Raw genomic sequence first — 24,653 nt, forward strand, 5'->3', positions numbered from 1 at the left:
ATTAGTTGTTGTGCTATGTTGCAGAGTTGATATCTCAGCCTGGCTCCATGACTCAATGCTGCAATAAATTCTAATTTGACAGACAGCCCCGGTGAATTTAATTCAATGCCACTAATTAAATTTTCAAGATGATGTCAAAAAAAATCTAATTGGTAGGGGAAAAAATTTGAAAACATTTTTTTTAAATTCCATTAGGTTCAAGGTCACATTCAGTTTAAACAGTCTTCTTCTCATTATCATCTTCGCAACTTGTTGATTGCCATTGATTGTCTGAGGCCATCTTAAGACAATATTTGTATCTTAAAATGGCAACATCATCCAAAGTAATTTGTTAGATTTGGCAACAGGGAAATGGAGAATTATGCAGATGTTGTTGCATTAATAAGATTGTTTTGCCAATCCTGTATTCTGATAAATGAGTTAGTCTTAATAATGTTAACACACTAGAATAATAAAAATTGCATTGTCAAACTTCCTGTGCTGCAGATACAGCACCTGGCACAGGACAAACTCGACCCGGTGGAGGTTATATATTGAAACTCAACCTGCCTGAAAACTCCCCTGTAAAATGGCAGTGCTCTATCAATATAAGATATACCTGGGATGTAATAGGAGAGATTTTCTTGGGTCTGCGCCCTGATATACTGAATCACCTAAATAAAGAAAAACTTGCATTCCTATAGTGTTTTCCACTATCTGAGGCGGTCCCGAAGTGTTTTACAACCAATGAAGTATTGTTGAAGTGTTGTCACTGTTGTAAATTTTTGAAAATTAGATGGTACGTGTGTAAAGGAACCTGCCTGATTTTTGCCCATTTATTTCAATATAGGAAAATTATGCAGGTTCATTTATGGGTCTGCACTCCAACCCACTTGAATTTCCAATATTCACTATGCCTGGCAGGCCCTCATTTATCTCAATGCCTAATATCTCTTTATTGGCAATGTTAGACTATGGATACTACATTAAGATTTAGTTCTTGGGCAGCTTGGAGATCTGTATATCTTGGACATGAATTACTATTCTGCTGCCCCGCATATCTTACTCGTTGAAAGGAGAGCTTTGGGCATGTGCAGTGCCTCACTCTCTGGTTGGTTAATTTTTAATTATTACAGCACCTAAACATTTCTGAAATGTAATTTTCTATGGGCTATAGGTGCAATGCCCCAAGGATGAGGATTACCTAATGGAGGTGATCTCACATTGCTTTGCTTAAGTACACTTAGGAGTCACATCACCCTGAATCTTTAGACTCACAAACACTTTCTAATTGACGTGATCTGAAAACCATTTTGCATCAAGATGAAAGTGGTGGTATTGTAGTACAATAGCTAGACTTAATTCTGTCCTCAGGATGTAACCGATGATGTCAAGGACACATTTATTGCCCATTCCTTTTTTTTGTTCATTTACGAGATGTGGGCGTCGCTGGCTAGGCCAGCATTTATTGCCCATCCCTAGTTGCCCTTGAGAAGGTGGTGGTGAGCTGCCTTCTTGAACAGCTGCAGCCCCTGTGGTGTAGGTACACCCACAGTGCTGTTAGTGAGGGAGTTCCAAGATTTTGACCAAGCGACAGTGAAGGAACGGCAATGTATTTCTAAGTCAGGATGATGATTGGTTTGGAGGGTAACTTCCAGGCAGCGGCGTTCCCATGTATCTGCTGCCCTTGCCCTTCTAGGGTTTAGAAGGTGCTGCCTAAGGAGCCTTGGTGAGTTGCTGCAGTGCATCTTGTAGATAGTAGCCACTGCTGCCACTGTTTGTTGATGGTGGAGCGAGTGAATGTTTGTTCCTGGTGGCCTGAGAAGGACAAGCACATTCTTCTTCAACTGCTGTCTGTGTAGCAACTGATTTTACAACTGTGCCACTTCAGGAGGATTGGGTAAACTCTAGTATGGAACTGGAAATGGAAATTATGCTACACAGAATAATATTAATCAATAATTAAACCACAAACAAGGTTAACATGTTTCATGCATTATTATAACACCGAAACTGACAGCTCATATGGCTTTGAAGCCATTGGGCAGAATCTTCTGCCTGTTGGGTGGGCCGGTCGGGAGCGGGAGCGGGCGCGGGCAGGCGCGGAGCCGCCCGCGATCAGCTGCGCGCCGCCATTTAACGTGGGTGGGCCAATTAAGGCCCACCCAGTGTGACCCACACCCAGTAGCACTCAGCGCTACCTGTGCAGGCAGGGGGAGGAGGGAGAGTCAGGACCTGTGCTCTTTTGTGCGCATGCGCACAAAAGAGCACAGAAGTCTCCCTGAGGCACAGAGCTGCCTCTCAGGGAGATTAATTTCATATTGAGAATACTCATATTGAGAACAGCATTGAGAATTAGTTTGATTGGCATATTAATGGCCTTAACAGGCCTTTGACAGTTCGGCGCCTCCGGCACGTGCCTGCCAAAAGGAAGACCTGAATGACGCACAGTGACGTTGGGACACCCAACATCACCATGCGTCGTTTTACGCATCAGCTGCCGAAGAGAAAATTCTGCCCATAGATTTGAACCAGTGCATTAAAAAACTGAGGTTGTAGGTCTCTATACCAGCTCATATATCTGCTCAAACATCCTCCCTGGTAGAAATGATTAATATCTTTCTCTTGACTCAAACAGGAAACAATATGAAAAAAATCAAAACATGGCATGCCCCTATTGAAAGTATTATTTGCAATATTATGCCCCTCTTAATCCATTGCATTTGAGCCTAATGTTAGTATTAAGATGCAAAATACAATCATTTCTTTACCATCATTAGTACAAATTATAATATTTAATAGTATGTTCATCCTTCCTTCCATAAATCGCATTTGTTTCAATACCTGATTAATCAATTTGAGTTTATTAAAATCGTTTTTGTGAATGTTTTAATTTGTTCTTTTAAATGAAGGGTGCAGGCACAGATGAAAACTGTTTAATTGAGATTCTTGCCTCAAGAACAAACAGTGAGATCTACGCGATCAATGAAGTCTACATGATGCGTAATACAATTTTTACAAATACATTCAAATAGTAAAATGCCTCTCAGTTTGGTTTTGCAGAAACTAAGCCCTTCAAGATCCATGCTATTTTGTTTTATTTGATCTTGGATGTGGATGACGCTGGCCAGGCCTCCTCAGTTGCCTTAAAAGGTGGTGGTGGGCCTTCTGCTTGAACAATTGCAGTCCTTATTGTGATGGCACTCTCACAATGTTGTTAGATAGTGAATTCCAGGATTTTGAATTAGCAACAATGAAGAAATGGCCATATATGTCCAAGTCAGGTCAACTTCTTGGAAGGGATTTTGGAGGCGATAATGTTCCCATGAAATTGATGCTCTTGCCCCTCTATGTAGTAAGTAGCAGGTTGCAGGATAGAAAGATGTTCTTGAAGTAAGTTTGATAAGTTGTTGCAGAAAATTCTATAGATCATACATACCACAGCATAGTGCACTGGTGATGGAGGGGATGGGTACTGAGTCCAGCCAAAATTAAACTTTCTCCTGGATGGTATCTAGTTTTTTGAATTTTTTCTGGCTGTAGCCATCCAGTCAATTGATAAAAGTTCCATCATAAACTTGACTTAAGCCTTGGTGAAGAGAATTGTGGGCCCAGAAGGCATACCACTTGCCAAAGAGTACCCAGATTATGGCCTAGTTATCTAGCCAAAGTGCTGAAATGGCTGATCCAGTTAGACATCTACATTACAATTTTGTACTTGGTCACCTTGCAGAGACCACTTAAAGGTTTCCTCACTAAGGCATTATTGAACTTCACAAATTGCAATGACAAGGGTGGAAAGTGATGCTACCCTCAGTATATTGATGTTAGGGACTCAGTGGCCATGGTCTGCTGGAGTATATGGAGAATTTTTTTTTCTCTTGCTGGTGGTATTACCTAGCACTTGTGTAGCACAGATGTTACCTATTACTTGTCAACCCAAAGCTGGATGATGTCTAGGCTGTTTCAATATGGGAGGAGTTGTGAATGAAGCTGAACATTGTAGAATCAGCAGCAAACAGCATACTCCTTACCAAATGATTGGCAGACGCTCACTGATAAAGGAGCTGGCAATGGTTTTCTGACAAACTCCTGTAGTGATGTCCTGGTGCTGTGATGACTGATCTCTTTGACTATTGACTTGAACTCATGAGATTTCATGGCATACAGCACCAACGTATATTACTACATTGCCTGTATGGAACAGGATGTACCCCGGGATAATGATGGAGCATTGAGTTGGTTATTGATAGATATGATAAACACCTTGGGATATTTTATTACCTTAAAGATGCTATTTAAATGCAAATTGATGTTGCTATGATTCAGGCTGTTGCATGAGTAGCACCAGTCCTCAGATGTTAGTGAGAAAGACCTTGGAGGATCAGCTTGGCTGAAAATACCCAGGCCATGTCCTCGTATGATGCCTGGGTCATTGCTCATAGATCCATCCATTTTTTTCCTTATTATTGAATGCTATGGCCATCACATCTGAGCACACTGCAGCCACTTCAGTGGAAATTAAAAGTTACTCTAACACTGGGACTCAAGCCATTTGTACTTCAAAACGAATAAGGCAAATGAATTAATTGAGTTTTTATGAGGATTTGTTACTTTCTGGTATTAGCTCACAAACAAATTTATCAAATTCACAAATAACCATACTGGGGTTTAAACTCATGACCTCTGGGCTACCAACCTAGTACCATAACCAGTACAGTATCTTATCCACTGTATAATTTGTAAAACTGAATATTTCACATGGCTAACAATATAATGTGCACATTTTTTGTTTTGCTTTTAGAATTTGGTGCACCACTTCAAGAGGATATTGATTCAGAAACATCTGGGCACTTCAGGGATGCCCTAATGATACTTGCACAGGTATTTTGCAACTTATTTATATTGTATCATATGTTTTCTGTTTTGTGAAATAAATGTTGTGTCCTGATAGGAAAAGCATTGTCTATAATGCTCAAGTAGTAACTTTGATGATTTCTCATGCTGGCCCAAAAATGTGAAAATAACTTAAATTTATCTTTCCATTAGAAAATGAAACCTGACTAAAAAGCTCTCTGACTTCTGTAAAATGATGTACAGTGGAAGTGATTTTCTTTACTTCCTACTTGAAAGTTTTGATTGCAAGATTCAAGGGCATCTTTCTTAATTGTTAATCCATATCAGTACCTGGAGATCCTAACGGATACCAGATTCTGCTGCGCGTGGTTCTTTTGGGAGATGCTGAGAAAGGGTGATGAGAATTTTGGCCTTTCTTGTCCTTTTGCAATGACAGGAAAGTTCCAAGCAGCTTAAGGTTGAGGCGTATAAGATTGCTCAAATCGTTTTCCTAAATGTTTGTAACAGTCATCTCGCTGCTGGATTGTATGAAAGGGATTTTAACATGACAGGTCACTAGCCTGGCTCACAACTTCCTGCCCGGAGGATTGGACTTTAGTCTGGCTTCTCCCTTTCAACCTGTCTGGTTAGGGTGGTTCTACCAGGATTTAGACTCCTGCCAGCATAGCTCTCAGGGTCAATTCTTTCAACCATGCCAAGGTACAGTCTCTATGGTAGGATAGGTAAATGAGGTGTGTCCCTATGGAGAGAGATTGTGGAGGGATTTAATTGGAAGGAGTAGGTCCCAATATCAGGGTCATTTTCAGGTCTCATGCACAGGCAGGCAGCAGGACTGCAGAGACAATCTTCCAAATCTTAATCTTCCAATTAAGGATGGCGGGCTGGCAATGTATGCTGTCAGCCCAATCAGAGGGCCGGCAGCTCTGCAGCCTTGGTGCCGCCACCGAGAGAGCTGGCCTCCTCCAGTCCTGCCGCTGGTAAGATGGCCCAGCAGCAAGACTGTGTCCAGGAACTCTCCTGATGCAGCTCCCTGATATTTGAAAAGCCCACCACCAATACCGTCCCCAACATCTCCCCACCACACCCACCCTCCCCCGCCAACCTACCACCCCCCCCCCCCCCCGCCCCCCCCCGACCTGCCTCCTAGCCTACCAACTGGGGGCTAGTAAAATTCTGCACTGCATGTTTCATATTAAGTAAACAGAAAGTCTAGCTATGTGGATTACTCAGCTTTATTTGGAGACTCTTAAATATGGCGATAGAGTCCATGTGTTTCAGATGCCCAACTAAGCAAAAGCATTCATACTGACTTGTGTCTTAGGCTCTTTAAATGGAAATACACATTTGATGGATAATAAGTTATTTCTGATATATGCAGCATTCTGCTATGTTAAGAGGGTGATAACTGACTCTCTAGCCTGAGTGCTTTGTCAAAAGTGGCTTTCACGACAGCAGTTGATCAGTCATTTCATTGTAGATGTTCCTAGGGCTTCTGGAGGAAAGAATTGCAATTTTAAAATATATTTAATATATTTCATTTTCATAAAAGTCACATTGATAAAAAATATGTCATTTATCTACTCCTCAAGCTAGATTTTCCACTTTGACAGAAAGCTAGCATGGAGTAGGCATGGAGGGCTTCGTACCTGCGCAACCTTTCTGCTGTTCACCCCAGCGATCTTTGTCAGCTTCAACCTAAACAACACATTTGTGGCACATGACCAGCAGGATTCCTGTCTGCACTGTAAAGCCTGCAAACAGGAGAAAAATAACTTGCAGGTCTCGGGCGCAATGGAGTGCATTCCTTTAAGGGACCGTTTACTTCTTCAGTTGCCTCCCTCTGCCATAGATGTTAGGAACATGCTGCTGATACTTACATTCAGCATTGCTATGATTGTAATGAAATTTGATGCATTATTCCTGGCCCCTTTGAATACACCATACATCATTGGGCAGACGTATTCAAGGGTTTGTTATTACTCCTGATGGCAAATCCCCCAAGTGATGGTGGGCAAAGGGCTATTCTGCTGGCTCCCCTCTGACCAATGCCCACCCCAGACTGAGAGCAGAAAATCTAGCCTCTCATCTGCTATTTTAAGGCAAAAGGGCCAAAATACCGCTGTTTACAAAAAAGTGGGCTGTTTTTCTTCAGGAATCACAAACTGCTAATGAAAATACAGAATGCCAAAAATCAAAACTTGCAGTCCCTTAGAGAAAACAATTGGGGGCCAAAATTCTGGAGGCCTTGCTCTTCAAGCCAGCAGAAGGCTGGCAGAAGGGAATTCTCAGCCACCCAGATGCAATAATGGAGACCCAATTGTTGATCTGTGACACAGGGTCAACTGTATGGTCAGGTTTGCTCCTGTCGCCTCCAATGTTATATCGTTGGTGTCTGCCACAATTGAATGTCGAAATATCGGAGGGGTTCCATGCTGCTTTGAAGGCAGAATGGTAAAGGTATTTTTATTTCTTCAGTTCCTGATGGAGCCAGCAAAGCTTCTGCTAAAGGTAATCAATTGTCTTCTTCATTAGGTATTAAAAGGCCTCAATGGAACTAACGCCAGCTCTTAGCTGTCTAGAATTCAACTGAGAGCTTATAATAGAATCATAGAATGGTACAGCAAAGAAAGAGGCCATTCATCCCCTTGTTACCAAACCAGCTGTTTGAAAGAGCTATCCAATTATTGCCATGTTATTTCCCCATGGCCTTGCAATTTTTTCCATTTCAAGTATTTATCCAATTCCCTTTTGAAAGTTATTGAATCTGTATCGACCACCCTTTCAGGCAGTGCATTCCAGGTCATAACAACCTGCTGCATAGAACAATTTCTCCTCATCACCCCTTTCATTCTTTGGCTAATTATCTTAAAAGGGTGAGGTTTCTTTCTTATTTATTCATGAGATGTGGGTGTCGCTGGCTAGGCCAGTATTTACTGCCCATCCCTAATTGCCCTAGAGAAGGTGGCGGTGAGCTGCCTTCTTGATCCGCTGCATTCCATGTGGTGTGGGTACACCCACAGTGCTGTTAGGGAGGGAGTTCCAGGATTTTGACCCAGCGACAGTGAAGGAACGGCAATATATTTCCAAGTCAGGATGGTGTGTGACTTGGAGGAGAACTTCCAGGTGGTGGTGGTGTTTCCATGGGCAGAAATTTTCCGTCGGCGAGCAGGGGGCAGGGTCCACTCACCGACGGGAAAATGACGCGGGAGGACATCACGGGGAACCCCCGACGTCATCCCGCCCCATTTAAATATTCAGGAAGGCGAGGGGACAGCGAAATCAGCTGTCCGCCCGCCGACCTGTCAATGGCCAATTGGGGCCATTGACAGGATAATTAAAATAATTAAAGGCCCTGCCCGTCCAACCTTAAGGCTGGTGGGCGGGCCAGGAGCCCCAGTGGGCTTCTGAAAAAACATGAAACCCCATCCACCAGCGGGATGAGGTTTCATGTCGGTTTTTAAAAACTTTAATAAAGTTTCTGTGATATTTATTATCATGTCCCATCTCGTGTGACATTGTCACATGAGGGGGACATGTTAATGATTTTTTTATTTTTCTATTTTTAAACTTTCAAAAACTTTCAGCGCTTTCCCTGAGGCAGCACTTAGTCTCAGGGAGATATGCGCTCTTTCACATACATGCGCGAAGGAGCACACTCTGGCAGTTGGGGAATCCCCCTCTGCCCGCACAGGAAGCGCATAGCGCTTCCCATCAGGTGGCCCGCCCACTTAAAATGGTGGCGGAGCCCATTTTGGTGGCGGTGATCGGCTACCCGCCTGCCGCCAAGTCAGTGAGGCCTGCCTGCCCATCAAGGGCAAAATTCTGCCCCATGTGTCTGCTGCCCTTGTGCTTCTAATGGTAATGGTCGTGAGTTTGGAAGGTGCTGTCTAAGGAGCCTTGGTGAGTTCCTACAGTGCATCTTGTAGATGGTACACACTGCTGCCACTGTGCGTCAGTGGTGGAGAGAGGGAATGTTTGTGGATGAGGTGCCAGTAAAGCGGGCTGCTTTGTCCTGGATGCTGTCAAGCTTTTTGAGTGTTGTTAGAGCTGCACTCATCCAGGCAAGTGGACAGTATTCCATCACACTCCTGACTTGTGACTTGTAGATGTTGGGCAGGCTTTGGGAAGGCAGGATTTCTTTCTTCTGACCTGCTCTTATAGCCAAAGTATTTATGTGGCTAGTCCAGTTCAGCTTCTGGTCAATGGCAACCCCCCAGGATGTTGATAGTGGGGGATTCAGTGATGGTAATGCCATTGAATGTAAAGGGGAGATGGTTAGACTCTCTCTTGTTGGAGATGGTCATTGCCTGGCATTTGTGTGGTGTGAATGTTACTTGTCACTTGTTAGCCCAAGCCTGGATATTGTCCAGGTCTTTCTGCATTTGGACATGGACTGCTTCAGTATCTGAGGAGTTGCAAATGGTGCTGAACATTGTGCAATCGTCAACGAACATTCCACTTCTGAACTTATGATGGAAGGAAGGTCACTGATGAAGCAGTTGAAGATGGTTGGGCCGAGGACACTACCCCGAGGAACTCCTGCTGTGATGTCTTGGGACTGAGATGATTGACCTTCAACAAACACAACCATCTTCCTCTGTGCTAGGTATGACTCCAACTACCAGAGAGTTTTCCCCCTGATTCCCATTGACTCTAGTTTCGCTAGGGCTCCTTGATGCTATACCCAGTGAAATGCTGCCTTGATGTCAAGAGCAGTCACACTTACCTCACCTCTGGAGTTCAGCTCTTTTGTCCATATGAGGTCAGGAGATGAGTGGCCCTGGTGGAACTCAAACTGAGCATCAGTGAGCAGGTTATTGCTAAACAAGTGCCACTTAATAGAACTGTTGATGACCCCTTCCATCACTTTACTGATGATCGAGAGTGAACTGATGGGTGATAATTGGCCGGGCTGGATTTGTCCTGCTTTTTGTGTACAGGACATATCTGGGCAATTTTCCACATTGCCGGGTGGATGCCGGTGTTCTAGCTGTACTGGAACAACTTGGCAAGGGACATGGTAAATTCAGGAGCTCAAGTCTTCAGTGCTATTGCCAGAATATTGTCAGGGTCCTTTGCAGTATTGAGCGCCTTTAGCCATTTCTTGATATCACGTGGAGTGAATCAAATTGGCTGAAGACTGGCATCTGCGATGCTGAAGACTTGATGTAAGTTGTACATTATCTATGCCTTCTCTTCTCCTAGCCTGTCCATTGCTTCTCTCTCACAGAAAGTAACCTGTCAATGGCTACCGTAGTCATGCTCCTGGACAAACAAATCTTCCGCACAATACATAATCTTGTCATGATGTACCTAATTTTATCGTGATACTTTTATTAGTCTTCACTGACTCACTGCAGCTGTAGCCTGCCATTAATGTTGATTGTTCAAAGATCATTCAGTACTGCGTAACTGTGCCTGACCTTCCCAAAATTGGCCTTTAACAAGACCTTAACAAACACAAGCATTTTTCCTCTGGGCTTTCATTTATGGAGGCTTAGAAACCCTCAGAGAAATCAGAAAAAAAAAGGAAATGTCCACCCATTAAGGTGATGGCATCTGTCAGGCCCCTGTTGATCATTTTGCCACCCCTTTTATCCCACAAACTTTTGTGAGTTCAGCAGTTACATTGCAGTGTAACGATCGTGATTGCAACCCCAATATATTTTGCACAGTCACAAAGGAAAACAATCTGGCCATAATTGCTGGGATAGGATATTAGAAAATTTGTTCTGCAAGGTTGCATTAGTCATACATTCAAATCTTGACTGAACTTCTTATCATTCAGTGGTTCAATGTAGTGTGCATCAAAGCAATATACTTTCAGACTCCTCTCCCTTTGTAACAGCTCACTAAATAGTTAAGTAAGCATTGCGAAAGGAAGAAGAAATAAGCCGCTCCATTGCAAAATCACAAGACTCTGCCCAATCACCTGATACATTGTCCAGAACTAAAGATCACATGGCTTATCTATAATTTGTCAACAAAATGTTCAAACAGCATTTTAAACAATGAAATCTTTATTTCAAAATTATGACACTTTATTCAACCATTTTCAAATATTATTTATTCTGAAAAACTAAATATTTTTAGTGGTCAACAAAGTCTGCACTTCATAATAATATGTGAATTAGTATAATTATGCTCTTAAAGCTTCACCAATAAATATTACAGTTTGAGTGGTGAGAGGCTACCTGATTTATTGAATGATCTTTTTTATGGTTGCTGAGCAAGGTTTGCTGCCAATAATATGTGAGAATTGGTCATGGCTGTCCTAGAGCAGAATCAATACTGGTCACCAGATGTAAAGGGGAAAAATGTCTTACTCGCCTTTGCTTTTGAATGTCATTGCAGTGCTCAGCAAAATAAATATCAAATGTTTAGCTCTCTCAGCCCCCTGGGAATTTATCTGTTATGGCATTCACTTCACATCTTTTTGGCTGCAGGTCAGGGTCTTGGCCTATTATTTGTGTGTGTAAGGTGACTCTAGGTCATTTCAGGCAAGATTAGTAACATGCTATATCATCAGGAACTACTGACTCACACTATTACTGTTTGTATGTGTGAGCAATGGATCAGTGCTCAATCAAATTGAAAACTCCAAACTGGTCAAAATGTGACCATATTGATTTGTTTGTAATGGCATGAATCAGTGCCAAAGTGAGACTTCTGCCTCTATTTTCTGTAAGATAGATTGAGCAGGCTCAGCTTGGAGGAGGAGAAAAAAATTCTGGGGGCATAGTTCCTTCAAAACAAGTTTGCTGTCAGTGGAACTGTGAACTTTAGTTAGTGTTGACATGACTTCCTACACCTAACAAAAGCATCTTCCCTCAGATGCTATATGCGTTGGTTTCCAGAGCAGGCAAAACTACAATACTATTTAATGTTTTGTATATTAAGTGTCAGATTAAAAATAAAGGGTGTGAATTTCCACTAAGGCCATTACTGCAATGGAAAACCACGCATACCCATAAAAATGGCACAAAGTGCACATATACTATTTTTGTGGGATTTCTGCAAATCTTCTGCTGAAAAATGTGAACATTTGCACACAGAAACTCCTGAATCTGAGTGGGACAAAAGCCGGGGGAAAGAGTCTGAGGGTCTCGCCATCTTCATTCACAAGCATTTTTACAGTTGCTTCATTGTAATTGGGATGCTCCTCAGTATTAGATTAGTCTATGTTTAAGCCCATTTACAACATTGTGATCATCCCTTTGTATTGAGCAATTACTTACTGGTAATTACCTTTGGAAATTAAAGTGATTCACATCAATACAATGCTCAAGGCCCGACTGCCACCTATCATGTGAAAGAGAGAATTTAAGCGGCACTTTAACATGAGAAAACAGTGAGCAAAAAGATGTAGCCCTACAGCAATTTTTTAAAGGCACCCTCAGAGGGAAAAACATCTCCAAAGCTGCATGTCTGTTTTCTATTTTCTTATGGAGGCAAAACTAAAACAAAAACTGAAATTGCCAAAAATTTAAGTAAAAACAGAAAATTATAAAATTACAATATTTACATATTATAAAAAGGATCTACAGACACTTAGGAGATGGTGCAAAACGATTTTCAAGGGTGAAACTAGACCGGGGAGCATAATCGTAGTAGGAGATGATGAATAAGCTGGGTGTCTTCTTTTGAAAAAGGAAGCCTGAAGGGTGATCTAATAGAGGTTTTAATAGAGTAGACACAGAGGGCTGAATTTTCAGCACAGAGGATTGGGAAACAGGACTGGGTTTGCCTTTGGGTCAGAAACCCGCCTCAGGTGGAAAACTGTTTAAAGTTCAGGCTTTCACAGGGTCAGCTCTTAATAAGTTTGGAGACGGGTTTTCTGTCCACTTAGAGGCAATGGGAGCAGAAATGGCGGTAGATCAGATCAACTGTGGGACTCATTTAAACATCCCATGGCAGCTATCACCAATGCTGCTGGTTATCCTAAGGGAGAGATCTGTAATTAGTGCCATAGTTTTCCACTGCACCATAGACGGGTTGGGGAGGCAGGGCGAGCTGTTGCAGGAGAACCAGAGGCCTGGCATCCAGGGCAGAACAGACCCTTAAATCATCAGTGCCGACATGGATTTAATACCAGAGGCCGTAAGGGAGAGGAGGGAGATTCTTATCCCAGAGGAAGGCAGAAGGAGACCACTTCATCATGCAGCAGGGGCACCTCCATGTTATGTGTCATCTTCCTCTGCTTCCTCTTCCTGCTCCTCTCTCACTTCCTGCTCCTGCTTCTCCCAGTGAGCTGTCTCCTTCCAGGGTGTCACTGTCCTCAAGAACCACATCTCTCTGTAGGACCGTGTTGTGGAGAATAAAGCAGACACCGCCCAACCAGTCCAGCCACTAGAATCACATCCTCAGAAGCCCAATGACCACTCAATGGTGGTCATGCTGAGCAGGGGCATTGGTTGTATCACATCTGTGCCTCAGCTGGGGGCTCCCATGGAGAGTTGAGTAGCCAGCTCTTTGAATAATTTCCCTTATCCTCTAGGTTGTGTCCAAGCACTTTGGGGCTTGGAATAAAGACCTAAGGCAGACTGGACTGCTGAAGGATAAAGGAGTCATGGTAGCTGCCAGGAAAACGTGCGTATACATGGAGGAAGTTTTTGCTGTGATCGCAGGCCAGTTGGACCTTGAGGGAGTTCCCGTTGATGGATCTCACTGGCTGGTGGCTTGATGCCCTGATTGCCACTTGGGTGCAAATGATGATGCCCTGCATCTAGGGGAATCCAGCAATGGAGGTGAAACCCAATGCCCTCAGTCCCTGTGAGGCCATGCCTGTCATGAAATGGATGTGTGGTCCAGCTCTGGCAAAGAGGGCATCAGTGGCCTGTGAGATGCAGTGGTGTGCAGCCATTTTTGAGATGCTACTAAGGTCGGTAGCTGATCCTGGGAAGGAGCCAGAAGTGAAAAACTTCAGGGTCACAGTGACTTTGATGGACAGTTACAGGGCATAGCGACCAGGCTGCAAGGTGTGAGGTCAGAGGTCTTCGGTGATAAGGGCACAGATATCTGTGGCCATCTGCCTGGAGAATCACAGTCTTCTGTGGCATTGGTTCTCAGTCATCTCCATCTTTGGTGGTCAATCCTGTGTTGAGGAGTGGCCTCTGTTGGTTTCCTGCACTTCTTTCCTCTTCCATGCCCTCCTAATGCCTTTGGTTCTACCCTTCTGGTAGTGGGTGTTGTCCCTCATCACCACTGGGCTCAAAATCTAATCAGGATTTGAAAAGAAAGGATGGGAGGAGGCTCGAATGATAGGTTGCTATTTCAAGTGTGCTCCTTTTATCTGTCCTGATAATCGTTATGTCCACAGTTAGATTCATAGACACAAGTTCAAACCTTTATGCGCTTAGCAAAAGTATTAAAAACACCTTTGCTCAGGCATATTATTCTCCAGGGCTAAAGGTCACGTGCTGGACACCTGTTCTACTTTACGTGCCTTCCCACCGAAAACATGCCCAGTGGGGGCATGTAAAATCTAGTCCCTGGGAAAACCAGGATTTCACAGCCATTATCACAATTAACTAATGGCACAAGGACTATGAGGAAGAACTTAATTTACACAGTGAGTGGTAATAACCTGGGACTCTCTGTCCACGAGGATGTTGGAAACAAACAGAAATAATCATCAATGATTTCAAAAGGAAATTGGATGGGCACTTGAAGGAAATAAACTTGCAGGGCAACAGGAATCGAACAGGGTAGTGGGATTGACTAGATTGCTTCGTGGGGAGCTGGCATGGACCCAATGGGCCAATTGTGCTCCTTCTGTGCTGTAAATGATTCTATTTTATTGTCCTTTATTGATATTACAATGGTCACTATTTTTCTGGGCTTTTCTTTTTTGTTCCACCTAAGTAGCAAATATGCTATTGAAAGTCGTCTTCACCCTCCCTAATAGTATAGAAATCAAAGTGAAGATTTTCAGATGCAGACCTTCAGGAGACCAAGTACTTACCTGAGCGCCCAAAAAACACTCAGACTCATCACAGCATCTCCCACTGAAAACTGTGAAATTCCTTCCATTCCACAGCTTTCCATACTTTCCCTACAGCCTACAGATTTTAAACTCAAGCTTAGCTTTACTTTTTGAATTGCCTCATTTTCACTCCCGCTTGTTTAAACATTCTTGATGTTTTATACCATGGAGCCTAGCATTTTACCTTTGAGAAAGCAATCATTGTAGAAACTCATAGAATGCATTACCAAAAATACTATCTTCAGGTCACTGTGAAAAATTTGCCTGGTAGAAGGTGGTGATAGTAAATCCCTCCTTGTTCTAATTACTTATGTCACCACAATTAATGCTGTCTAAAATTCACAGGGAGCCAGAGAAGAGGGATATGGATATGAAGATCAAGAAATGGCTGCACAAGATGCCACGGTAAAAGACAAATTTTTTTTGCACACTTCACTTTCAAATGTACTTTGTTATCTTAATTATTGAACAAAGGAGTTTGAAGGAGCTAATAGATTACATGACTCTGCTAATTCTTTTGTTTAATTTTTGATATTGTAGGTCCTTTGGGAAGCTTGCCAAGACAAAACAGGGGAACATAAAGATATGCTGCAAGATATCCTCTGTAAAAGGAGCTATCAGCAGTTGTGGCAAGGTAATTAAAGATTCCACTGTTGGTCACCCTGATTTATTTTATTAGTATACGGAAACCATAAAAATCATAAGAGCGTGTATATAACTTGGGTTAGGAAAAAACAAGAATCAAATTACTTTTTAAAAGAGCTATTTAAATTTTTACAGCAAGTAGAAGTTATTTTTACTGAATCAAGTCAAAAATTATGTTGGCAATGTACTGTATATGGAACCTGGTGGTATTTGTGCATATTAAAATCAGTGTTACATTAACAGAAAAAAAAGTTGAAGCTCAAATGTGAATATTGTTGCTTATATAATATATTTCACACTGTACAGAACAAAAATTCCAATAATCTATTCTCCATCCTCTCCTGAAGGTGCAGGTACACAGTGAGTTCATAGGTTTTAACAACTTGCTGACATTTCACTCAAGGGACCGCTCATCTATTTGAACATGAAAAGGGGGCTTGAAGTCAGTCAGGATTCTGTCATCACTAAATTACCGCACAATGTCATTTTCCAGCATGGATGAGGACGGTTGTGGTGGAAAAGTCAGGAGGGAGTTGCTCAGGAGTTCTTAGCATCAACTCTGAACCCCATGAAGTCTCATGGCATCAGGTCAAACGTGGGCAAGGAAACCTCCTGCTAATTACCACCTACCGACCCCCCTCAGCTGATTAATCAGAATCCCTCCCATGTTGAACACCACTTGGAGGAAGCACTGAAGGTGGCAAGGGCGCAGATTTACTCTGGGTGAGGGGCTTAATGTCCATCCCCAAGAGTGGCTCAATAGTACAACTACTGACCGAGCTGGCCAAGTCCTAAAGAACATAGCTGCTGGACTGGGTCTGCGGCAGGTGGTGAGGGAAGCAACAAGAGGGAAAACATACTTGACCTGACCTCATCCTCATCAATCTGCCTGCCGCAGATACATCTGCGCAACTACCCCAAAGTCCTTGTGGTATTGTGTAGCACTGCCACCGTGCTAAATGGTTTAGATTTCAATTAGATCAGGAAAATCAAAACTGGACACCATCCAGGACAAAGCAGCCTGCTTGATTGGCACCTCATCCACCATCTTCAACATCCATTCCCTCCACCGCCAATGTAGCAGCAATGTGCACCATCTACAAGATGCAATGCAGCAACTCTCAAGGCTCCTTCAACAGCACCTTGAAAATCTGTGACCTCTTCCACCTAGAAGGGAAAGGGCAGCAGATAGATGGGAACACCACCACCTGCAAGTTCCCCTCCAAGCCATTCGCCATCCTGAGATGGAACTATATCGCCATTCCTTCGCTGTCACTGGGTCAAAATCCCTTCCTAGCAGCACTGTGGGTGTACCATATGGACTGCAGCGGTTCAAGAAGACAGATCACCACCACCTTCTCAAGGGCACTTAGGGATGGGCATTAGAAATGCTGGCCTAGACAATGACACTCACATCCTGTGAAAGAATAAAAAAACCCACAGTACGAGAGCGTACAGAAGCCATTCACCTCCGGTACTATTTTATTTTTTAAAATTACAAAACAGTAAAAATTCCAACTCTAAGAAGGATGAAATGTTTTAATGCACTCTTCCACCACATGTTCTGTTCAAAAAAATTAGGAGGAGAAATTCATTCATGGGCAGCAGTTTTGCCTGAATGGTCTGCATGGCGTTCTTCAATGCCTGCGGGCTGCCTGCCCCCAGAAAATCAACATATGTCTGTGTCTTCTACCTGTGCAATGCCAGCACATTTCTCTCACTTAGTTTCTTCCCCTGAGGTCTTTGCTTATTGATTTATTTTAAAGTTTGATGATAAACAAGTGCACCATCAGTTTTCACCCTCATGGAGCAATTTATGAACCATGTGTACTGTCTTACTGAGTAAATCTTTAAATGGTGCCTTCAAGATGCCCAAGTACAAAATCTTCCTGCAGATGATTAACTAGGCCAACCACATCAACATCATGCGAGAAGAACCAGCAAAAACTATTCACAACAGGGAAGTTCGCTTGACCAGTGTCTCTGGACTGAATATCTACTCCCTCCATCACTGCCTTACTGAGGTTACATTATTACTATCGACAGGATGCACTGCAGCACCTCACCTGGCTTGCTTTAATAGCTTCCTCCCTTGAAGCTTCACCCACCCAGAAGAACAACAGCTGCAATGTTGTGGAAAGTTTTCTTGAGTAACACTATTCCTGACTTAGATGTGTCTGTCTCTTCAACGTCACAGGGTTAATATTCTGAAATTCGTAGTTAAAGCAACATCTCAAGGACTGCAGCAGTTCAAAAAGAGGTCCCATCATCACCTTCTCAAGGCACCTATAAATGCTACCTTGTTCACATCACCCAGTCCTGGGAACAAATTATTTTTTGTGTGATATTGCAAAAGCACACTCCTGTGAAACCTAGTGCTGTAAATGAAAGTTTGCAATGTTACTAAAAATGTACGGCCAACTTTCTATCTAGCTGGGCGCAGATAAATACCAATTTCAAAATAAACAGTGATTTGAAACAATTCCTGCAAATTTCTACTTGTGAAAATGCTCCAAGGATGCCATTTAAAAGTTTATGCAAATTTGGGGACCCGCAGTGACAAGTTAAAGCAATTGAAAAGATAATGCGGGTGACTTGTTAATGGTGTGGCCATTGTACTGATTACTTGCTGTGCCTTTGAATACTCTGTAAGGCTTCCAACATGGAGGAGAAAAGCAATGAAAGACAAAAAAAAACTGCTCAAAAATAGCTGCAAAAATAAATATGATCTTTTAGAGGATTAAGAAAAACAGCAACATGCCAAGCTGGTGATGAAAAAATGTCATGGCCCAAATATTGGTCAAAGAAAAACTTACATTTTTGTTGAAATACACAAAAGTTAAAGATGCAGAAGGAACAACGTGTTGCAAAGTTAAAAGACAAAGGTCATTGAGATAGACTGTGGAAATGGAGACCAGAGGGAGATTTTCAATGCTTTAACAATGCTGCTACACATAATGACCAGAAAAATCACTTCAGCCCAAGGGGATCATACAGCTAAAAGGTGAGTAACAAATAGAACATATTATCACTTGGTCAACTCTTTTTCATTTGGATGTTAAGCTTATTGGTTTTAATTTGTTGAGAATTAATTTATAAATAGAAAAGCATCAAGTGATTATAGTCCATTTACTGACTAGGTGAATTATTATTGTTTCAAACAGGTAAAGCACCAGGTATCATTGTGGCTTTGTGCAGAGAACAACCAGCTGAGTGGGAGATGTGCAATGTGTAGCAGCCCCAAACTTATCACAAGTGCCATGCAGAAATGAAGTCCATTATCAATGCCAGCTCAAAGATTTCTTTCCTCTGATTAGGTGCTCCAGTCATGTTGGAATCAGTCCCATGAAGCAGGACCACCAGAGTCTTATACGTTAGAGGATCTGCTGGAAATACAGTGATCCATGCTTTATGTGGCATAAGTTTCAAAAACTGAGGTGATCAGATTGATGGTTTGAGAAGGATGTGTGAGAAGCCTTCTCACTTAAAAAACATTTTTATTCAGAAAATGTTCTTCTCCTTATTGCTCCTGGACTGTCATACTTTACTAAATAAATAATGTTATTACACAATGAGAATATGTCACTTTTTTTCAAAATGATTTGCAAAAACTAAGTTAAACTTCCCTAGTTTAATTCAGGTCAATAGCTTAATTAGGTACCGTAATATTTTTAGCCTACAGAGTCTTAACCTGAGAGGAGTCTGCAAATCTGTATCTGTATTTTAATTATCTGATGAATTGTCCTTGCCTAAGTCAAATTTTACTTCTGTCCTTTGGTTTATAGCAAGGTTGTTGAGAATGCAAAGTTGAAAAGATAAGATGATGCTATTGTCGGCTGTATTCTCAAAAGACCCAATTTTAACCTGGGATGGCAATCAGGTGAGCGGGAGTCAGGGTAGTGGTGGTGGGTGTGGGGAGGGGGGAGGGGTGGGCATGTCATCAAATCTTGCTGACCTCTGCTGCATGACATCTGGGCAATTTTAACTCCCAGGCCTCATTTGTGTGTTCCCAATGTTTCCCACTTTGCAGGAGTGCAACATCTCCAGCAGGAGACCACTGCCAAGGTTCCCTATACTCGGGCAAGTCAGAGTGACAGCACTTCAGGAGGGCCCACAAGGAAAGTAAAATAAAAGTTAGCTCTTTGGTTCTCTTCTGACTGGCTCCTCTCCACATCATGTTGTGGCGGGAAAGCCACAACCACTTCCCCACGCAGTACCATTGTTAAAGTAGAAGTGGGCTCTCATTACAGCATCAGAGTCTGTTCTGCATATTTAAAGAAAGACCATGCTGCTTTCTGGCAGTCAGCCTTACCACATGCTCAGAAGAGCAAGTTTGAATACTGTGGCCAAAGAGTGTGGCATTGGGGGTGGGCATTGTTATGGTTGGGATGAATGGCCTGTTTCTGTGCCATATATCCATATCCTGTGTAAGTCCCTTGGATTGATTTTAATTGCCCATCTGTCTGGTTTCTGTCAAATGAGCAGATTTAAAATCAACTCACAAAGTACCTGAAATAGGATTTTATCCCTCAAATTCTCTATATCATGGCGCAGTTGGAAAGATACAGAACATTGTTTCTCCACCCTGATATGGTTTAGGAAACTGAAATGAGGCCATTGTCTTCAAGTTGTACCCATTGTGCCATGAAACCAAAATTATAATGAAAAAAACGTCCAGTCACGGAAGACTCAGAGAAACAGCTTGTTTTGGTTGTCAACTAGCAAGGCTCCAAAGGATTCCTGAAGACCTCAATATGGCAAGCATATGATGATTCTGCACAAAACACTGAAGACCATTTACATATTTATCAATTGAAACTAGTCTGATTTATGAATGCAGCTAATTCTCTGAACAAGCAAATAATCGTACATATATACCAAGCTGGAATAATGAGAACATTGCAACTGAATTAGACTTCTGATTGTAGTTCTGTAGTTGCTAAATGGCTCTGAGGAACTATAATGGGGGCCATTTTCACACCATTCAAATAGCCAAGATTGATATCCAAGGCTGAACAGATGGCATTTGCAGGTGTATGGAGGTCCTTTGAAAATTAAGCATTTAGCCTTTTTGCCCTATTCCAGCTGACCTCTATTTTAACTACTCACTGCAATTAAGCGAAATAGGTGTCAACCTCATAATATGCAAACCTTGGTCCCATTGATAACTCAGGCCTGATTGAATGCATTAGAAGCAGTTCAGAGAAGATTTACCAGATGAATACCTGGAATGGGTGGGTTGTCTTATGAGGAAAGGTTGGACAGGCTAGGCTTGTATCGACTGGAGTTTAGAAGACTAAGAGGCGACTTGATTGAAACACATAAGATCCTGGGGGGACTTGACAGGGTAGATATGGAGAGGGTGTTTCCTCTTGTGGGAGAACCTAGAGCTAGAGGTCACTGTTTTAAATATATGGGATTGTCCATTTAAAATGGGGATGGGGTGAAATTTTCTCTCTCAAGGGGTCATGAGTCTTTGGCACTCTCTTCCTGAAAAGGTGGTGGAAGCAGAGTCTTTGAATATTTTTAAGGCAGAGGTGGATAGATTCTTGGTAAGCAAGGGGGTGATAGGTTATTGGGGGTAGGGGGAATCCAGATTTGAGGTTACTATCAGATCAGCCATGATCTTATTAAATGGCAGAGCAGGCACGAGGGGCTGAATGACCTACTCCTGCTCCTTGTTCTTATGTATGTTCGTATGATCAGGGAAGTGGTCACAACCTCTCTGTAGGAAGAAGCAGGTCAACAGCTTTCAGGAGGACAAAGAGACCCTCAAATCAGATCTTTGCCCAGGAGGAGAAGGAGTGCTCTCCAGGCCCCACAAGGAAAGTCATGAGCTGTGGACCCCACCCAAAGGCAGAGTGGTAAGCTGCAGGTCTGGAATTCCACCAGCTCCAGGAGCACCAGGGGGTGCTTTTATTTTAAGTTGCTGCATTCTTGGGGTTTGGGACAGAGTCAAGCAGAAGGCAAATAGGTGGGCAGAAGTCCCACTGCACCACACTTGCAACACCTCAGCACCAGACTATAATTTCTGGACATGTGTCAATAAAATAGATTTTGCAATAAATACTGTGAAATTCCACCATGCATAATAAAATATATTGAAATACTGGTCAGATTGGTAAAATTTGGATATGAAGTAATTAAAATCTTAGTTAATTTTGTGCATATTTATAGCTCATTTAATGAATCTGACAGTAAATTAAAAGGATTTGTGATCGGTGATACTGACAGTGTAAAAAATAAGCAGATACTAGCACCTCACACTAAATGTTTCTATTGCCGTTTTACCCTATTATAAGGTGTGACCTTGTGCAATAAAATGTTAGATAAACTCAAAGCTTCTTGATTATTTTTTCTATACAATGTATATTGTACTTTAAAAGATGGAGCACAGCCAGTAGGTTATGAACTTCAAATGCAGATACTATCTAGGAAAGATTTGCTTAAGAACCTGACATCAAAAATAAATTTCTTAAAATCAGATTTTTATGTGAGTGTAATGTTTCCTCTTCAATTATTTTTATTAATAACAATGGTGACTTCATCCATGATGATTTTATCTAATTAGTGATCAGGTACTAGAATTGTGCTCAGCTATTTTTTTCTGTGTTCCGTGTCATATTTTGCACTAAAGTCGCTGGCATACTGACCTTATTAAGCCACTGTAAGTTGATTATTAGAAAATTGCTGAAAAACTTCATAACTTTCCATAATCTTACTCGTAGCTTTTGAACAATTCCAACTCGTGTCTGGCCAAGATATTGTACAAGCAATCTCCAACTGCTATGATGGACGTTTTCAGGAATTACTTGTTGCAGTTGGTAAGTGAATTAAGTTTACAAATTTGCATTTGTTAAATTCAAGTTACATCTTTAAAATTCTATTTTAAAGTTTTAATGTTGTTGCCAGAATTAATCTGTATCTTTTATAGTTCTTTGTGTTAGGGACAAAGCTTCCTATTTTGCATACAAGCTCTACACTGCGATATACGTAAGTAATTCATACCTTTCTAAATTACTTTTCTGGAATATTATAGATATTTTTAACACAAAATTGCTGCAATTCATTGGTGACTTTTATTTGAAATATGGAACACAGATATTTCCAGTAACATCACCATTTCCCACAGGGGACAGGTAGATTCACACACAAAGTCTAACTTGGAGAAGATATCACTATAAAAATTAAATGATATTATACTATTTTATCCTCAATTACTTCCTTCATGCAAAGCAAAGCCTTTGAATTGCTGACTGACTACAGCCTTAGAACATAAGCAATTCTTAGTTGTAGCCTATACATTACAGTCAAACTGAATACAGACATTCCACAGACACTAGTGTCCCCTACTGTTATCAAATCAGAATGCATCTTATGAAATTCAACACAGAAAAGTGAGGTGAGCATTTTGGTAAGGCGAATGATACAAGCTAAATGGAAAAGATTTTAAGGAGGTGCAGGAATAGAGAGGCCTGGGGTGTTTGTGTACCTGTGATGTTGGTAAGAAAGGTTGACAAATCAGTTAACAAAATGTGATCCTGGGCTTTATAGAGACATAGGAAGGACAATGTCACAAAAAAGGAATGAAGACAGATGGATCACCGGCATCGACCTAGGCACCAGAAACGACAACGGCAAACTCAGCCCTGTCGACCGTGCAAATTCCTCCTCACTAAGATCTAAGGGCTTGTGCCAAAATTGGCAGAGCTGTCTCACAGACTAGTCAAGCAACAGCCTGACATAGTCATCTTCACAGAATCATATCTTACAGATAATGTCACAGACACCATCATCATCCTTGGGAACTTCCTGGCCCACCGACAGCACAGACCCAGCAGAGGTGCCAGCACAGTGGTATACAGTTGGGAGAGAGTTTCCCTGGAAGTTCTCACCATCGGCTCCGGACCCCATGAAGTCTCACGGCATCAGGTCAAACATGGGCAAGGAAACCTCCTGCTGATTGCCACGTACCACCCTACCTCAGCTGATGAATCAGTGCTCTTCCATGTTGAACACTACTTGGAGGGAGCACTGAAGGTAGCAAGGGCGCAGAATGTACTCTGGGTGGTGGATTACAATGTCCATCACCAAGAGTTGCTCGGTAGCACCATTACTGACCGAGCTGGCTGAGTCCTAAATGACATAGCTGCTAGACTGGATCTGCGGCAGGTGGTGAGGGAACCAACAAGAGGGAAAAACATGCTTGACCTCATCCTCATCCCCTGCCTGGCGCAGGTGCATCTGTCCAAGACAGTATCAGTAGGGGTGACCACCGCACAGTCCTTGTGGAGACAAACTCCCACCTTCACATTGAGGATACCCTTATCGTGTTGTGTGGCACTACCACCGTGCTAAATGGGATAGATTTTGATCTAGCAACTCAAGACTGGTCATTCAAGAGGTGCTGTGGGCCATCAGCAGCAGCAGAATTGTACTCAAACACAATCTGTAATCTCAGGGCCTGGCATATCTCCCACTCTATCATTACCATCAAGCCAGGGGATCAACCCTGGTTCAAGGCATACCAGGCAGTACCAGGCATACCTAAAAATGAATGTCAACCCTGGTGATGCTATAACACACGACTACTTGCATGCCAAACAGTATAAGCAGCAAGTGATAGACAGAGCTAAGTGATCCCACAACCAACAGGTCAGATCTAAGATAAAAGCAAAAAACTGCGGATGCTAGAAATCGAAAACAAAAACAAAATACCTGGAAAAACTCAGCAGGTCTGGCAGCATCTGTGGAAGGGAGCACAGTTAACGTTTCGAGTCCGCATGACTCTTCAACAGAACTAAGGAAAAATAGAAAAGGGGTGAAATATAAGCTAATGGTACAGTAGACTGGCATAGAATCAAGGCAACATAACTATTGCCAGGATAACAGACAGTGATCTGCATAATGCACTGGTTGCACACCAGCTGACGTTGAGGAAGTGAAATCCATTTCAGTTGTACATCTCAGAGTTGATTCTGAACAGCATCACACCACTGCAAAGCCTGAAACCCACGTGAAACAGTGCCTTTGCTCTACCTCCATGTCTCTGGCATGAGAGACTGAAATTTATCCAGCTCCCTTGGAATGCAAGGCTTCAGTGACCTCCCTTATGCAACAGTGGATGGCAAAATGTTGCAAATATTGCTTAATTCAGCCTGGAAATAGCCAGGCGCTTAAACATTTG

General features: G+C 42.3%; 1 protein-coding gene across 1 annotated transcript in view; it reads left to right on the forward strand.

Annotated features, from left to right (window-relative positions):
* The window catches only part of LOC144682725 (annexin A10-like), an 84,424-nt gene that overhangs the window by 48,407 nt on the left and 11,364 nt on the right, over window positions 1-24,653 (forward strand). The window contains exons 4-9 of the mRNA XM_078545803.1: window positions 2,892-2,982; window positions 4,784-4,863; window positions 15,167-15,226; window positions 15,362-15,455; window positions 22,195-22,290; window positions 22,401-22,459. Of these exons, the coding sequence (XP_078401929.1) occupies window positions 2,892-2,982; window positions 4,784-4,863; window positions 15,167-15,226; window positions 15,362-15,455; window positions 22,195-22,290; window positions 22,401-22,459 (480 nt within the window). The remainder of the gene's footprint in view (window positions 1-2,891; window positions 2,983-4,783; window positions 4,864-15,166; window positions 15,227-15,361; window positions 15,456-22,194; window positions 22,291-22,400; window positions 22,460-24,653) is intronic.

The sequence above is a fragment of the Cetorhinus maximus genome, chromosome 1 (genome assembly GCF_964194155.1).
Source record: "Cetorhinus maximus chromosome 1, sCetMax3.hap1.1, whole genome shotgun sequence".
Lineage (NCBI taxonomy): Eukaryota > Metazoa > Chordata > Chondrichthyes > Lamniformes > Cetorhinidae > Cetorhinus > Cetorhinus maximus.